An 18,415-nucleotide genomic window follows, 5' to 3' on the forward strand; every position below is an offset into this window, starting at 1 on the left:
AATAGTCCACTAACTAGAACTTCTTTGATTTTCTATGGAGTTATACACACTCGCCAAAGGCGGTCTGAAGTTGAAAGCAAAGGTTTAGTTGAAAAATCGCTGCCGCAACGTAATGTGTAACGCCCTTTAGACATAAATGATTGCAAATGTGACTGCTGAAGAATCTGGATTCAGGTTCTATGAAAAGAAGTGACAGGTAAAAACAGGCCCAATGAAAATAGTAGGCTGGAACTCCGAGGTTGGGAATAGACCGAGCAAGCAGAGCCTGAAAGTTCCGTCATAGGGGAGTTCCAGACTCGTACTTCCCTTTGCGGATGCTAGATGATATAAATGCTCGGATATTGGTTTTTGGAATATTTATTTATTTTTTTCCTTTCTCATGTACAATCAACATCAATATACATTTAACACGACTGTTATAAAAAACAACTTTAACCATCAAATACGACTTTTATGTTGAGTTATTTCAAAATTTTATTTGCAGTAAAATATATGGATAAATCAAATAATATTTTATAGTGCTTCTTATGTTTTATCAAGCTAAATAGAGAAGTTTACATTTCAACAAAAATGTGGCTTGTTTATTTGCAACTAGTTCTGCTATTGTTAGCATTTAATATGCATTTAGTGGTAACTCAAAGTACCGCAGCTGGTAATACAAGTGACGCAAATGTTACTGAAATAACTGAAGCAACTACAACCGGTCCTGTCAGAGGTATGTTGATTTTGCATGGGTAAGCATCGAACCCAGAATAAGGATGTACAGCTGCGAAGGTATAATCATCGGCAAGAATCTTGAGCGCTGACCTTCACTTGCGCAGAAGTAATTTATTGGGTCCCTTTTGTGGTATGAAGGGAGGCGAGGGGGCGGGTTAAAGCGGTGATTGGCCCGCAGCGCATCGCGTCATAGCCGTCACTCGGGATTGGTTCATTGCTAATAAATCACTTCTGCAAAGATGAAGGTCAGCGCTCAAGATTCGTGATGATATAGTTACCGGCACGGATATTGAGCTCTCGGCGGAAGAGTGGGTATCGCTTTGCACACTGTACACAATACACAAAGCAAGGCAATAAACAAATAGATCGTTATTGCGCAGGTGAAGGTCAGGGCTCAAAATTTGTGCCGATAACTATACTAAAGTTTGTAAAAATATCACTCACACACACGTCGTTCATAGAGCACATGCGTGTGTGAGTCACAGTTACAAATGTTAGCACGTAGCTTCACAACTGTGCACAAGAGAATATTAATATTACTTCTATTTAAACTGTGCATCAAAATACCCCTTCCTGCTGTGGATGCAGCGAGATTGAACATCTAAACATTTACCAAAAAAACTTTTTAACTTCAGTTTAAGACTTGTCTAAAAAAATGACAAATTATGACATTGACATGGTTCATTTTGCAGCCAATTTTTTTTTTAGACAAGTGTAAAACAGGGGTTTAAGTTTTTGTAGTAAGGCTATTAATATTTAGCTTTTTTGCTTATTTTATTCATATTGGTGAATCATATAATATTATAAGTATTATACTCAATTAGTGCCAAATATTAAATTACGTTGGCACAAAAAATGTTAGAATTCCTCACAAAAAGTTAAATATTCAATATACAACACTAGTAACCGGCTTCACTCAATTTTACCACTGTCTTACAAATTACGATTCCTTTGCACCGCGTAACTTACTTTGCTTAATGATTAATATTCTTGTATTTGTATCTCCCATTTTAGTTAACTTAGCGAGGCTTTCCCCGGATATTCATTGCAAGTTTCAAGCTAACGCACATCATTGTACCACCAGAACACAGCGCAGGTTTGTATCCCAAGTACGACTATTTTTGTTCAACGGACTAATCATCATCATATCATATCCCGAGCCTTTTCCTAAATATGTTGGGGTCGGCTTCTAGTCTAACTGGATGTAGCTGAGTACCAGTGCTTTACAAGGGGCAACTGCCTATTGAACACTAACAGTACGCGCACATTTCAAACTTTTAGTCGGCCGATACCAGCCGATACTTAGTTGGTTTGGGCTCATAAATCAGTTTTAAGACAGATAGAAGTCAACACGTAACAACGATCAGATATTTGTCCGGCATTAGACCGACGTAAAACTTTAATTGAATTCATGATTAAAAAAAAAATACATCATAATGTACATCTAATGTTAAAAAGGTATTTCAGATTTTTCTTCAGAGTTTTTCCATGTAACACTGAATGATGAAACACTGGTCTCATAGCAAATTCATTCGGTAGATAAACTTAACACAAAATATTGACTGATCTACTCCTATAAAAACCAAACATCAAGCGAGTTTTCTCATTTAACTTCTACTCTATTAAACATGAACCCAACGATCCGGTACCTGTTCGTTTACAAAACAAGAAACATTTAGTAATATAGTTTTCAAATTGCACCGCTTTGAGGGTCTTCATGCAAATACAGCTTATAATGAAGCCGTGGTTTTCGTTTATATAACCGCATGGGTAATTTAACTCTCGGCCTCATTACGCTCGCGCCTTTGCTTTGGGCTACCGTCCAAAGTGTAATTAGTAATGACTACTGATCCCTAAGCTAAGAACAACAAAAATATATACTACTAGCTGTTTTCGCGCGGTTTCACCCGCGTCCCGTAGAAATATGCGTAGAAACTAATGCTCTTTCCGGTTTAAAATATAGCCATACATAATAAAGATAGTATAAAATCCACCATTTTGTTACAAAGAAATTGATAAATGAACCATTCGACCAATTTTGTGCAAACTTCACATAAACCATCTACAAAAGTTAAAAATGTAATAATGAAAATTGGTATTCGTTTATAATATAGCCTGTAAACAACTCTATTTTACTCGGGAAAAGTGTAACTTTCCTACTATGGAGGAACGCAAATTGGTCCAGTAGTTTCGGAGCCTTATCGTGCAAATAAACAAACAAACAAAAAAAATGTTTCCTCTGTATGATATTAGTATTGATATATGTACATAGAAAAGCTCCTATGCACGGCAATGGAGAGAACCCAATCGGAATCATATTTTTTCAGGTATTACTTTGATCTACAGTTACATAGATGTGAGCGGTTTGATTACGCAAGTTGTAATCACTCCTACAACATGTTTACTGGCAGACACGAATGCCTCAACACTTGTCAAGGTAGGTTATTGTTTTCTATGAAAATTAACGCACGCACCCTTTAAATATATCCCAGTTACTAAAAGCCATTTATTTATTTGTTTGGTTAACCAAAAATTGATTACTCAGTTCGTTAACAATTTGATTTAAAATTACATTTATGAGTGTAACAATTACTTAACGCCATTGGCGACGTCGCCGGCTACGTATCCAAGCAGTTAGTATTGAAATGTATGGAACCTAACTCACTTGGCGACGGTTTGGCAACGTCGCCAAATTGGAGGCGTGGCCACGAGCTACAGTTCCCTACGTGGCTTCTGGCTACCGTGGCAGCATGGCGACGTGGCCACAGTAGCCATCATAATGTACACGGTAAAGCGCACCTCCCTCACACAGTCGCCAATGTGGTCGTCAGTCAGCGTGCAATTTCTTCAGCGACGACGTAAACAATTAACTGTCGAGACGCCATGGCCACTCGACTTGGCGACTTTTGGATGCCAGAAGTAGCCAGACCTGTGCCGCTGGCGACGTCGCCATGGCGTCCTAGTGAGGCAGAGCTCTAACACCACATGCACAATTTTTCATCAGTTTTACAATTTGTTGCTCATTACTAAAATTTTGTAAAATTAAAACGATCGACAATAACAATCATACAACAAAACAAAATTACACATTACAGCTCATAGAGAGAGTAGTATTAACATCTCTGAAAGAAATAAAACCAAGTTTTTTTTTAGCGCCCTTTTGATTTGGAAAAGTTTGTAGAGCTAGGTATAATCTAGTACCTCTACATTACTTATTATCTTTCCTCACATATTTTGTGATCTTCTTCCAGTTTACACACTTCATATCTGAAATCTAAAATTTACCACCTGTTTAACATACAGAATGCTAGTAAAGGCTTGAGTATTGAGTATATTTTTTTACAGATGTGGCCTATGCTAGAGCTCCTGATAATGCCACAGCAAATGTGTTTTGTCGATTTCAACCACAGTTTGGTGATTGCAACTCCTATCATCCTATGTGAGTAATTTTTAACCGTCGGTTTGAAACTGAAAACATTGCAAGGAAAGTCAAATAAAAACAAGTTAAAAAATGTGTAAGCGAAATTTACCTATATCATAATACTTCATTATTTAATGAATTCTTAATTAAAATTTTAATCAGTTAGTTTACTTAGACATGCAGGAAATCAGATATCCACGTAGGTAAGCAAATGAAGCTAACAGATAGTGAAGTGAACCGAAAAACACAGTCTTCTAAAAGTTCAAAAAGTGATGATTGTCGTTCTTATCTGACCATTTTCAGTATTCGATACTTATTTATCAATTTTCGAGAAATCAGAAAATGTTTTATTTTTTTATTTTTCAGGTGGTATTTCGATATTACGATAATGAAATGCAGGGGTTTTGCTTACAGCGGTTGTGGGGGCAATTATAACAGGTTCCATACAAACCCTGAATGCTTATCTACGTGCGGAGCGGTAATTTTAAAAGATTAATTAAAGAATTTTGTTTGATATAACATTTTTTCTTCTGAAAATAATTATATTACAGCGGTTTAAATTTCATATCATCATCATCGCAGTCGTTTTATCGTCCCACTGCGGGGCGCAGGCCTCCTATCATACAGATTGAGGATTGAGCGTTAATCACCACGCTTGCTCAATGAGGGTTGGTAATTTTAGACTTTATAATCTAGGTTTCCTCAAAAATGTTGACAAGACATACTTAGAAAGTACATAGAACTCTAGAATAGTTATATCGCTACTTGCTTGACCTGGAGTCGCACCCACTACTGCTCTTATTGCTCAAGCGATTTCCATGCTCTTTCTTCTTCCCAACAAAAACATAAGAAAGTGGTGAAGGGTTAGAGTTTGACCCCACTAGGTCACCACGACTGTAATGTCATATTAGCAAAATTCTATTGTGAATAAAACCGTATCGTTACCTCACATAATTATAGAGCTTTTCTCTATGAAATTCGCATGAATGTAAAACTCAGCCAATTTCACGGGTGTATTACTTTTAATAAAAGCATACCCTTTCAATATGAGCATTCATGTAAGCATATTTACTGTTTCGGTTTATAATAAGAACCTTTTTAAATACAACCTACTTATGGAATAATGTAATTGGTTACGCATGGAAAGGTAGGAACCCTTATAATTGCTATATTAGAAATTGTTTTTAAATAATCACTTAATGGTGGCACGCTATTTTACTTATTGTTCTCATCCTCATCCTACGAGCCTTTTTCCCAACTATGTTGGGGTCAGCTTCCAGTCTAACCGGATGTAGCTGGGTACCAGTGCTTTACAAGGAGCGACTGCCCTATCTGACCCCTTCAACTCAGTTACCCGGGCAACCCAATACCCCTTGGTTAGACTGGTGTCAGACTTACTGGCTTCTGTCTACCCGTATCGACTGCCAAGGATGTTCAATGACAGCCTGGACCTTCAGTTTAACGTGGCTATTTTGCTTATTATTAAATCTAAGTTATTGTATGTTGTATAATAAAGAGCAACCATTTGGACAAATACCACCATTCAATGAATTGGATGCAAATAGAAGCATAGAATTCAACCGATCCTTTGCAACTTTTCCCACACAGATGAGAAAATGTCAGTATTTTATGAACTAACTTCATCTTATCCTTTGGGACCTATCAATAGTGGGTAAACCAAAGTTCCGATATTAAATCCACACAAGAATTTCATTCACTTTTAAACTCTTCGAAGGGAACTTTTTGACTGTTCAAACGGAAAGCTGTCGCTTACAAGTTAGGTTTTCCCACTATGTGAAGCTTTTTTTATGGCAAATCATCAAATGCTGTGCACCCCTCCCGCCGTGGAGTGCCAGACTCCTACTGACTAAACCCATCATGTACCTTCTCAAGCCCTTTATGTAGCCAACATTTTCACACAGACAGATTTTCCAAACGATATAGCTCAGTTTAGGGTAATAGCAGAATAATACAGCAACAGTTTAAACAGAAACCATTTCGATATTAACCAACAATACAACAATTAAGTCAGTGATTAATACTGTACATAGATATTAATAGTAATCAAAACCAATACCAACCACATAGGAAATGTTGTATAATGAAAATGACATATTGGCCAAAATATTTCGATTAGCTTGTGTTTAAATTAGCTCGCAAATTGCCTGTGAAATATCATCAACAAAGGGTAAGTATAAAATTTATAGCAATAATCCAAACTAGTGGAAGCTATGAGAGCAATTACACGGGAACAAAACAGCGTAAACACGGGCACTCGAGCTAATTGTGATGGGTATCTAACATGGAAAACAAAAGACGAACGGAGATTCCATGACGGAAAATCACTTAAGAAAGTAGCGTCACCAAAATGTGGGAGTGTTTGGGACGAGTAAGTAAAGACGTAGTAGACGTACCTAGTAAAGACGGAGACCGTCTTTTAAATCCCTTCTTTGGAATATTTTTCCAAACCTGAAACTATTACTACTGAAACCATTTTCTGTAAAACCAAGATTTTTCAACGGACGAATGGGACGATGGAATATCTCAAGGACACGTATGTCTGAGCGTTTTGTTCACGCCCACCGTACCTGCTTTATAGCATCTCCGCTCATCTTTTGTTACTCCGTGGTATCCACCTACCTGCAACGCCCAGCCACACTTCTAGAGCTAATATTTTATGACCCGTGTTTTAAAAATAGCCACTCAAATGATACTCAGGTCATTTCGTGAGAGGTTCTTCAGTTCGGTAAGTATAAAAGACTTAACTTTTCAGGAAATGCGCTAAGAGACGGTAACTTCGTAGGAATCAAGAAAAACAGTAAAATAAAATGCTTTTCCGGGCACTTAGACGACGTTTTAGAAATTATTTCGCCTTATATTTTATTGTTTACGGATGCTAGTAACGTAGCTTGTTGTAAAAATGTTTCATCAAAATTCTTTAATTCTTATATGAGGTGTTCTTATTCCTAGTTGAGTTCTAGTATTATTTTTAGTATTTGGAGTAAAGACAAAACATTTTCGTGATAGGTAAAAGTAAGAAACTGGATTAATTTTGTGATCAACAATAGCAAAACTTACACGAGACGAGATTGTAAACTCGATAATTAAGGTAAGCGCTTTATTCTCACCTTCCACCGTCACCAAATAGAGTTATGCCCGATTCGTCATTTTAGTGATTTGGCATCCATAAAAAACGTGTCCCAGTTGGTCATTCAATAAAATATTGTATTATGCTTAGTCCCAATTGGTCATCCGTACTTTATTTTGTAAAAAGTACTGTCAACAAGATAAGCTTTACAATATTGTAATATGTTTTTTTTTTTAATTTATTTTGGTTATGTTTTTTTCCGAATGTGGTAAGACGCTATTAATAAAATCGCGATTTCAACGGCGTCACACACCGCACGGCCAAAACCAAAATACCAGGATCGCATAAATCAGATGAGTAATATACCAATCAACGAGTGTCCATGGAACTGCCCACCGTGTACTAGGACCGCATAACTTACAGTTAGTACTTAGTTGTAGATAAACATACCAATTTACACCATTATTCATCATTTTTATGTATACAATCTCTTTGCTAGTTATGGGCCCCTGGTACTTTTGTTACCGGCACAAAAAGTATCGAGTCACATTTTCGGGTTTATAAAATGCCCAAGTTGCCTTCACCTGTGTTTTAATTAGGGAATGCAATCCCGATCCCGCGGGATCCCGATCTCGCGAGATCTCGTGTAATTTTTCGGGATCAATCCCGACGCATCATATGACGAGATCCCGTTCGAGATTGACGGGATTGGGCGGCAGTGGTCAGCGACGCAACACACGTCCACGAGCTTAGACAAATTAGAATCCATCATTAAAAAAGAAATGGATTTGTTTGAGTGTGGAGGAACAAGGGGGCGATTTTTGCAGTTTGCATATAATTGCTTCGCCACGCTGTTGCCAACCAGCATTGAGTCGGAGAGGGCAATCTCAGCAGCGGGGTACATTGCAACGGACATTAGATGCCGTTTAGCAGATGAAACTATTAATACCCTTTGTTTTTAAGGAGTCATTTTCAAAATCACTATTTTTCCTAATTCCCTTGAAATAAGCTTATTGTTTTGGTTACCTAATTTACCTACGTTAATTTCCTTACAACCTGATTATTATTTAGTTGGTAAGATTAAAGAATAAAGGTTTTTATTTTCTTTCGAGTAATATGTTATTTTAATTAACCTCACTATCACAAACAAGCAGTTACTAGCTTTTTCAGTCATCTGAATTCATTTTTTTTTAATTAGACGGGATCCCGAAAATTCCGGGATTGATATTTCTAATCCCGCGGGATCCCGAATTTGCAATCTCGAGTCGGGATTGCATTCCCTAGTTTTAATGTTATATTTATATGACCTTTACCTATATCGAAGTTTTTCATTTAAAATTTCTTCTAACACTTTTATTTCTGACGGTACTCTGATACGTGAAATTTTATGCGGGTGACGAATCGGAACTCAAAATTAAAATATTAAATTATTTATTTTGCTCGAATGACCAATTGGGACTTGGTGTATGGAAAAAATAGTTGGTGACCAATCGGTACTAATGACAAATTGGGAATAACTCACCAAATAGTTGTCTTTTGTTTTCATTCATAAACAAATAGCTTAATTTGCAGTAAACATAAAATGTTAATGTCCGTTACACGATAAAGTTTCACTTAGTTGACGCTGCAAATTAGTTTCAAGCAACTTTTTTGAATTTATTTCTCGCAACAATTTTTCGAACTTGTACCTAAAAGTTTGACGCGACGCCAGCACGCTTATATTAAGACGACGTGAAATATTGACTTGGGCTAATTGTATCGACTTATAAATACAAATTATGTTGTGTATTTGCCATAAATTGAGTTACTGCTAAATAGCCCGTTGTGAGGATTCGGCTAATGGTTTCGTTTGTGAATTTAATTGGTTTTGTAATTGCGTCCACAAATGACACGAACAATGTACATGATTTACACTCAGAGTACCGTTAGCTGGATAAACAATAATTCTTGTGCGTTTTTAATTGAAATTATGTGTAAGGCTTTGATGATCTCTGTTATGGTGGAGGTGAATATTCATTTAAGTTCTGCTATTTATTGATTTTATGAAACCGCTACACGTTTTGAAAAAAACTAGGTACATTTACTTAGTGGCCTCCAAAATGCATTTATAATGTCATGAAAACATCAATAAAATGGTAGTTTCTTGAGAAAATTCTTTGTAATTACGTAACATGTAATGGCGTAAACATTTTAATACTTATACAAATTCGTTATTTTTATTTAATTAAGAATCGGATGCTACAGTGTCCCTTTTATACGTAGCACAGTGAATATAAAAAAAAAAAATACGTTTTCCATTAACCTGCTTGAGTAAAGTTGATTACATTTCAGCGCTCAATTAATTACGATTGTCATTATTGTTCACGAAACAACAGTTTGGAACCTCAATAACTTGGACACAATAAAATCCAATAAATCAATTGTAACGTTCGGATTCTGAGTCAATTATAACTATGTCCATTGTACGGGTTCAGTGAATTTGTAGAACATTTTTTGACCACGTTGGCACTGTATGTGCCTGATGATGCATCATAAACAAACAAAACGTTTGTATTAAGGATTTGTCCGTGCATGAAGCTGGTCGGTTTGAAGACTTGGTTCTATGAGGTAGTAAAAGAAAGTTTATTATTGGGAGTTGAGGAATCATTAAGTTACCTAAGTATATGTGCTGTGAGTGGAGCGGAACGAGGTGTCGGACTATTAATCTGTCTTAAACACGACTTGTTTCTGGCCTTTGTATTTTAGGGCCGCGGTAACCATTTGGAAGACAAAAATAAGCTTGAAAGACCTTCCTTATCTAGGATTCTACCAATATAATTAATATATTATTACACTAATATAATTTATTACAATAGGTAAGGGGAGATTCCTAATTATATAATCGCTGCATAAAGAAATAAACTGCATTTCGCGGAGTGCACAGCGGTTCGCGGTCTATCGTCGCTTACACTATTTAGCATAACGTTGCATAAACTTGGCCGAAGTTGTGCGCAAACTGTGAACTCCTCTTGTATGAACTCAGCTTTACCTGCCATTTCAGACGTTTCCTGTCGTATTCAACCCAAATAATGGCTGGGTATCTTAGCATCTTGTTGAGATTTAGTTCTGGAATTTGGTTCGTTCTAGAACTATCGCTGAGCTTCTTTATATATACTGTAATATTTAATAAAGAGGAAGTATTTTCTATTTGTTTGTTTGCACACTAAAGGCTCCGAGACTACTGAAACGAAAGCGACACAGTTCCCGAATAACTAAGTCTATGTTTTATCTCGGTACTCGTATTTTATCTCCCGTGGGACGTTAGTAAAACTGCCGGAAAATAGCTAGTTTAAACTATAAGCTCTTCTATTTACTTGGAGAATTAATTAAGTAGGTAATCATTTGTTTACGAAGAATTGCACCTGGATTCACCGCTGAATTCATCACAATTTCTCACTCGCTCCTGAACTTGACACATAGAATTACACACAGAGGATGCCAGAGGGCTCTATGGATTGATCAATTATAATAAACATTACATACATGTAACACAGTCGGTGTTACAGTTGCCTATTCATCTGTAATGATCATCGAATAAGCTTATCTTACCGGTTGATAGCTCTGTATGATATCTGGGCAATGCTTATTCAGTTTGGTACTTTGATAGTACCTACATGTACTTATTTTGGAAAAACATTCTAAATAATTAGCATATCAAGTCGTTAAAAATGTGTAATTATATAAATCTATTTCAATTGACTTCAATAATAGTTATACCTAAGACGTTTTCCTAAGGCTGACAAATAAGTTTTCCTGTGCTGAAAACCGGGATAAGCGGGAGAACCTAATCGCGTAGAAACACAACTACAACCTACAGGTCAAACGAAGAACCTCCTTTTTGATTCGGTTAAAAATAAAACAGAGAAACACGTAGAATCAAGCATTGGCAGTTAGGCAAATTGCAAGCAAAGAGTATCACGAGTACAAATAATAGAACTGTAACTGGCTTCCGAAAACATTTTATCTGCGCAGATTTCATTTCGAACGTGCCGGATTTTTCCGTTTTCACCGCATTCCAAATTGCAAAAAAGAGCTTTAAATCCAAGCAAGAATGATTGACGGAAACGTATCTGCAGCATTTTACTGGAACAATTAGTACAACGGTAAGTAAACTAGCAGGCCAACAAACAGTATTATTCTGTTTCATAATATTTTGTTTTGCGCGAATATCAGGTAATAACTTGTTAACCGCTACTACCTCAATTTCCTGACTAACAAATAACATTAGCATGAGTCAAAAAGAGGTCAGATTACATACATTCCCGCAGCGTGAGTCCGAGGTTTTAAGTGCCTCCAATAATATACTGCCAGTTGAACGCTGCACGGTTATTGCAATTTTTTATTCTTTATATTACACAATATGACATTCTAATAAACGGGACATCTAACAGGACACGATAAATCATTCAACTTTTCCAATCTTCTATGATTTTCCTCATTTTAATTACCTATAGGTACAGTTCTCTTAATTACGAACGCAATTATAAATGGAAGTCGCTTTTTTCTTAATTTACAAAGCCGAACAGAAGTTTCCGGAAATATTTTTCCCAGTTACCGTTAATTTGGATATCAAAGATTAATAAATTTTCCGGTGCCTTCAAAATATAATTAGCGGCAGTTCCTTTCTGAATTTTAGAATTATTAAATTGTTTATGTAAGTACGAAAGTTGACTTTCCTTTATAGAATTTAATAGCACGACTACGATGCCAAAAACAGTTGAAATGTTTTAGGTAAATAAAACGACGGTACCTAAATAACTTGTATGTACGAAACTAAGTAGAAGTTGATTCAATCAGACCAAAGCGCCTTGAATGTAGTGCGAGTTACTACTCGTACTTGACAGATTGCAATCAAAAAACCTGCAGGCTAGCACTGATAATGCCAGATCATTTTAACCACACATATTACACTTTTTCCAAAAACATACTCGAAAGTTGTTACTACGAAAATTACCGTTTATTTAGATGAGAGAAGTTCCAGTCAATAGTTCCTTCAACCTCAACATCAAAACAGCAGTACCTAATAGATTGTACGCTCCAGCTACACAATGATAGCTTTATACTCGAACAAGGAGGTCCGTTGTGCCATCCTATTCATAGCATGTTGGGCGTTAATCGTCGTCAGATCGCAGTTAATCTGGCAGGCACCAACAGGCACTACACAGACAATTGCTCGATTAAGGCAAACGTCTGTGGCTGACAGTGTTGGACTATTTAATTTAAGTCTGTGGTCGAATGCTCTTCAATAGTTTAATGGTAATTATTGTCCGTGTTGATCGTTTTGTGTATTAAATGGTTTGTAGGAAAGAAAATAGGAGTATGTGTGTACGTAATCATACATTATAAGTTAAAGTTTCGGGTAATTTAGCTCAGAAAGAAAATTGAGTTAAAAAATAAAGGAAAGAAGTATATTCAGAGAGCGGTAGTAACTCAGATTCTAATCTCCTCAAATACAGTCAATAACAAAAAGCAAAGTAAAATAAATAAGTGCCAAAAGCTAAGTGCCTGACGACGAACGACCTCATTTTCCGAGAATCGAAAGGACTAGATAAACGTAAAGAAAATTAGCAATATCAAAAAGCCATTCCTTTTATTGTTTCACCCCTTGTCTTAAGCCGGGACGGGGCAAAACAATAAAACTTGGGTTTGCAAAGGATCAGTCGTAGAATTCGATAGCATTTCGGAATCATTGCTTAGGAGTTATCCGAACTATGTATTTTATTATTTTACTTGTCCCGAAGTTTTCGATTAGGAGAAGTATCCGACTACATAAGGTACCTAATAGGTTGTCGTGGTGGCCTAGTTAATTTTTCAAACACGCCTAAAGCAGTACCTTAATCATATTATGAACAATGAAATAAATGAAAGACTTAAAAAAAAGAAGTTCTTTATTTTGAATTAGCGTCCTGTTTTACCGCAGGATGACAAACTTTTAGACAATCGTTGATTGTCTCAAACCTGTTGTGATTACCTCCACAACCGCTGAACGAAAAGCCTTTGCAGGCCATTTCTGATATGTCGAAGTAAAACCTGAAAACAAAGTTAAAATTAGTCATTGCAATTAGAGCAAGTAGATCTTGGCAGCCTTACCAAACGATGTTTTAATACCTGGGTTACTGAATTGAGGAGGTCAGGGCTCTTTGTTGGGGCTGCGTGATGATTCAAAAGAGATACCGCGGTCCATAAATATTTACCCGAGAATCAATATAATACCGATTTAAATTAGCGAGTTTGTTAGGTTCCGCGGTAGAATTCTATGTATCAAAACTGGCTCCTGATGCGTCAGTTTGCTAATTTCATAGTCTCTAAGTTACGTCGTTCTTACTGTACAGTGTAACACTGTAAGATAGCCCTTAGGCACTCCACCCACTGCAACGTGCGCCGCTGTGTGGCGCGGGAAGGCCGATTTTACCATGCAAGTATGACAATATATACAGAAATTACGCCTAGGACAACACACTGTCGACCGAAAATGCGCAACGGAAAAAATCTGCCATCCCATGCCGTGCAGTGGGTGAAGCGCCTTACATAGCAAGAGTGCACAAGTAGATAGAGGTATTTCTTGTCAAGAAGTACTCACATTGGATGATAGGAATTACAAGCTCCAAATTCAGGTTGAAATCGGCAATAAACATTTTCTGTTACATTTACGGGCGCGTGACGCAAACCTAAGTCTGAAACAAATAACTTATAAATCATTTATCAATGAATGTAGCTAGGATTAAAACCAAATAATTATCTTAACAAATTGTTATTGTTATGCTCTGCCGTCGATAGCATTAGAAACTAATCTTTCAATTTAATGTTTTCAATCATTTCTAGAATTTATCATACACTAAATCAAATTTGCCTAAGTATGACAGTCTACTGAAAGACATCAGCCCCTCTTACGTTGGGCCATAGCGCCTGCACCAGTATCTGACATAAACCTGCTAGAAATTGATACACGTGTTTTGTCTAAGCAGCGTCAAAAAGTTACAAATCCACATAGGTACATATACTCAGGCGCTGATAAACCAAAGGTGGACAGACGTCCTTATAAAGATCGCCGGAAGACGCTGGATGCAGGTCGCCTCCAACAGGTATCTGTGGAGACCTAAGGGGGAGGCCTATATTCAGCAGAGGACGTCCTATGGCTGAGATGATCATGATGATGATGATAAACCAATTACCCTCCTATGCAATAGGTACTCAGTCAGTTAAAAAAGAAGAAGGTAACACACTAAAATAGGTACTACCTTGACATTGGCTCCTGCAAGCTGGTAAGCTAGAGAACATATTATAGGTGTGCCTGCAGTTTGCATATTGAAAACGTACACAGGTTTCCAGTCTTACATCATAGTAATACCTGAAAAATTAAACAAGACTTTATTTTAAACGCAGTAAGAATTATCTTTTAGTGGCAGAATCCCACAACAAAGTCCTGTATGTACATTAAGAGGTACACTTTACCTTCGTGATCCAATTATACGTCCACAAGCATGTTCGTTCTTTTGAAACCTGCAATATACAAGCCATGGCTGTTTTGATACGTCATCTGAAATCAAAAATAATTAGTCTAAGCTTATATAAAACAAATAATTGTTAAATAAAACTGTACACAACCTGTTGTATTATTTTAGAGCACTCGCACACTGCAAACTAAACAATTGGCTGATAGTTGGGCTAATGGTTGGCATTTTGATTGCAATCAAAGTTAATATCTGTACCATCTATGTAATGTGTGTAGGTACTACTATTCATCTTGGTTTATGCGCCCAAACATACAATCGGCCGACAAAAAGTTTGTAGTGTACGCATGTTCTACATTGACGTTATCAAATACTAGCTTCTGCCCGCAGTTTTACCCGCGTTCCGGATGGTGACAAAAACTGTCCTATACCCTTCTTCCGGGTCTAAGCTACCTCCCCTCTAATTTTCAGTTCAAACGGTTCAACCATTCTTGAGTTATAAAATAGGTAACTAACACGACTTTCTTGTATAAATGAGTAGAGTATCAAAACTACCTACATACCCAATGTACGATTGGTTAGAGGCACCTCTATATTCTCAATGGCAACCATTATTTGTGGAAAACTTACAAAAAATAAACACAAAACTGTATTAAAATAATAGGCGAATAACATATTTTTCTTTGTAACACTTGAACAAATCAGAACTATAAAATATTATTTGTTATCCATATAGGTAGGTATTTTATTGCAAAACTGTAACATAAAAGTTGTATTCGATTTTAAAACATTGTTTTGGAAATGTAACAACGAATCGAAATGTGTGTCTTTTTCAAGTCTTAGCTATCAGGAGATACGAGTGCATTGTCCTAGATATTTTAAACAGTGTTAGTTGCTTATTCCGTTCTATCATCTGCCTAGCCTTTTCCCAACTAGGTTAGTGTTGGCTTCTAGTATAACCGTATGCAGCTGAGTACTAGTATTTTACATGGAGCGACTGCCCATCAGACAAAGGCAAAGTCGTGGTGGCCTAGTGGATAAAACCAACCTCTCGAGTGTGTGCGTGTTCGATTCCAGGTCGGGCAAGTACTATTGCAACTTTTCTAAGTTTGTATATACTTTCTAAGTATATCTTAGACACCAACGACTGTGTTTAGGATTAAACTGTAGGTCCCGGCTGTTATTGAGCATCCTTGGCAGTCGTTACGGGTAGTCAGAGCCAGTAACTTTGACACCAGTCTAACCAAGGGGTATCGGGTTGCCTGGGTAACTGGTTTGAGGAGGTCAGATAGGCAGTCGCTTCTTGTAAAGCACTGGTACTCACCTGAATCCGATTAGACTGGAAGCCGACCCCAACATAATTGGGAAAAGGTTCGGAGGATGATGATGACTGCCTATCAGACCTCCTCAACCCAGTAACCTGGGCAACCCGATACTTCTTCTGCAATTTGTGGGCGCGTAAACTTACAAAACAGTAAGTACATCATAGCATTTTTCAATCTCGCTTTACATACGGTGGTTTTAAAGGTTTCAATAGTGTAGCTTATACCCACATTAAACTTCATGTACACCCTTGAAAGAAATGTGACAACACAACAACACCAGTCTATCGTAAAACAAAAGACAATCTCATACGTCATAACATTTGCTTGCGTCGCAAAAAAAACTGCAGTAGAGTTTCTAGCGCAATAAACACAGCCACAACTCGTGAAGTGGTGCAACTAAACAATCTGCGAGTTCCTCACTTCCTGCCAACAGAGACATACAGACACATTTATAATGTACTGCGATAGTGACGTCATAGTGACGTCACTCAACAATATGTATAACAAAGACTAACCAGCGTGCAGAGGAGGCTGACAATGCAATACAGGCGCCGATGCAACGAATAAACTATTACATGTTGACATTTTTTTCTGTATAAGAACACGTATATGATAGACATACGTATAGTTTTTTGTACGCATAGCTGATATTTATATATTATAAAAATTGTAAGACCAATCAACAGCAGACGGCGATAAGAGTTCTGATCACCAAATGATTAAACAAGAAACAAATGAGAATGCACGTAACGTTTCTAAATCAATTATTTTTGGTTCTGACATTTTCCTAATTGTTTTTGGAATTTATTTATTCCACAGACTAAATTGTATTTAATATTTGAATATATTCCATTACCTGTGTCCAAACGTGGGGTTTAGCCTAACCTGGTGCATAACAGCCATTGTAATGGAAATGTTTCATGCATCGCGGCTTTGAATATTTTCCACGCGTTTTTTAAGCCTGAACACGCAATACAGATGGAATATCGGATGACTCTTTTACATGTAACGTGTAGCATTGTTGGCTAGAAATGTTTACACGAAAATAAAACAAATGCAAGCGTGTCGGTCCGCTTAGAATAAAAAAAACAAAATCAGTGTAACGCTAATGGTAAGTTACTGTGTATTTTAAAAATGATTTTTCTGAAATAAAGTCCTATTTGACGTCTACACAAAAACCGAGTTACATAGGTAACGTAAAAATATTACATTTGATTCATGTGTACAAAGATGATGAAAATGTGTTCTTTGTAAAAATAAAATGTTCTTTATCTCGATTAAACCTGGACTTTTTGATATTTTCTTCACACAAAGGAAATGTAATATTTTCAACCCTCACTCACCTATATTACATTGGTCCTTTCAGTAACTACTTCCATAAATGGGATGAAAAAGGACCAGACAATTTCTATTGCAACTGCAGAGCGTTCACACAATGTAGCTTCTGTCTATTATTGTCCTGCCCAAGCTGCTTGCTTCCAGGATTATTTTACTATGACATAAAGGTCCAACTTGTCTAAAAAGCTTTTGTAAATGCAGCTGGAACTAGGAAATTCTATTTTACCTAAATTTCTATTTTACAGAGCACGTTACAGAGAGGATTCGAGAACAATGAGAGAGGAAAATCAACAGAACAGTTTACATAGGTGTTTGATGAAATTTCTGTACGCTTTCCTAGGTAGTGGAAAAGACTTAATAAAGTTCAAAAGCGTTGTTTAGTAATTACTGTATCTTAGGAATCAGTGAGTGAGGGTTACTGAAGATCGAGCAAAGTGACGAACCTTGGGAGGCCTTTGTCCAGCAAATTTACTTTGTTCACCTAATTATATTCACCAAAAAATTTTGGTGAATATAATTAGGTATTAACATATCGCGAATCGATGAACTGTAGTATCTTCTTTTACGGAGTTCCTTTTTCATATATTTTCCACATACGAAAATACGTTCCTGAAAATCAGTGCTGAAAGTTTTACATGTTATTCGATATTCATTTATTCAACCATGTATGTATGAATACGTTGGGTACCTCACCTTTACTGTTCCTCATTAAATCTAACGTTTTTCCTTTTCTTTTTTAGTGTACCATTATCTTGGTTTTGCAAGTCTTAATGGAGTTTTTATTTAAATCCGATATACTTACGATTCTGGTTGTTTTATTATACCCCAACAATGTATTGGTAGAAGCTGGAGTTATTTCGTTTCGAGTATGAGAAAGCAATAGCGGGGGTTGGTGCCAAATAATGTCTCCATCAGTATTTTATGCCGATTCCATCCTTGGTCATGATAATTGTGACAATTTAGGTGAGTGCAGTTTCACAATTTATAGACATTAACTATGAAGTACCATAGTGAATGATGAGAGATAATACTATAA

General features: G+C 36.7%; 2 protein-coding genes across 2 annotated transcripts; one reads left to right on the plus strand and one right to left on the minus strand.

Annotated features, from left to right (window-relative positions):
* The first annotated feature begins 523 nt into the window (after positions 1-523).
* Positions 524-4,642, plus strand: LOC110380658 (kunitz-type serine protease inhibitor A). Its single transcript, XM_021340712.3, has 5 exons — positions 524-715; positions 1,732-1,813; positions 3,045-3,154; positions 4,063-4,156; positions 4,505-4,642. The coding sequence occupies exons 1-5, from the start codon at positions 571-573 to the stop codon at positions 4,632-4,634; spliced, it is 561 nt and encodes a 186-aa protein (XP_021196387.3). The 5' UTR covers positions 524-570; the 3' UTR covers positions 4,635-4,642.
* An 8,511-nt stretch (positions 4,643-13,153) lies between these two features.
* Positions 13,154-15,412, minus strand: LOC110380656 (kunitz-type serine protease inhibitor A). Its single transcript, XM_064036845.1, has 5 exons — positions 15,280-15,412; positions 14,718-14,802; positions 14,504-14,613; positions 13,846-13,939; positions 13,154-13,295 (listed from the first exon to the last, which is right to left on the minus strand). Exons 1-5 carry the CDS (start codon positions 15,389-15,391, stop codon positions 13,154-13,156), a joined length of 543 nt encoding a protein of 180 aa, XP_063892915.1. The 5' UTR covers positions 15,392-15,412.
* Positions 15,413-18,415: the final 3,003 nt, after the last annotated feature.

The sequence above is a fragment of the Helicoverpa armigera genome, chromosome 1 (genome assembly GCF_030705265.1).
Source record: "Helicoverpa armigera isolate CAAS_96S chromosome 1, ASM3070526v1, whole genome shotgun sequence".
Classification (NCBI taxonomy): domain Eukaryota; kingdom Metazoa; phylum Arthropoda; class Insecta; order Lepidoptera; family Noctuidae; genus Helicoverpa; species Helicoverpa armigera.

What these genes read in the sequence shown, in the direction of transcription:
- LOC110380656 (XM_064036845.1), bottom strand. Translation starts at nt 15,391, where the DNA reads ATGTTATTCGCCTATTATTTTAATACAGTTTTGTGTTTATTTTTTGTA. An exon ending in TTGCAGGAGCCAATGTCAAG is followed by an intron (nt 13,940 to 14,503) that starts GTAGTACCTATT and finishes TATTTGTTTCAG; the next exon opens with ACTTAGGTTTGCGTCACGCG. An exon ending in TGTAATTCCTATCATCCAAT is followed by an intron (nt 13,296 to 13,845) that starts GTGAGTACTTCT and finishes CTTTGTTTTCAG; the next exon opens with GTTTTACTTCGACATATCAG.
- LOC110380658 (XM_021340712.3), top strand. Translation starts at nt 571, where the DNA reads ATGTGGCTTGTTTATTTGCAACTAGTTCTGCTATTGTTAGCATTTAAT. An exon ending in ACCACCAGAACACAGCGCAG is followed by an intron (nt 1,814 to 3,044) that starts GTTTGTATCCCA and finishes ATATTTTTTCAG; the next exon opens with GTATTACTTTGATCTACAGT. An exon ending in TGCAACTCCTATCATCCTAT is followed by an intron (nt 4,157 to 4,504) that starts GTGAGTAATTTT and finishes TTTATTTTTCAG; the next exon opens with GTGGTATTTCGATATTACGA.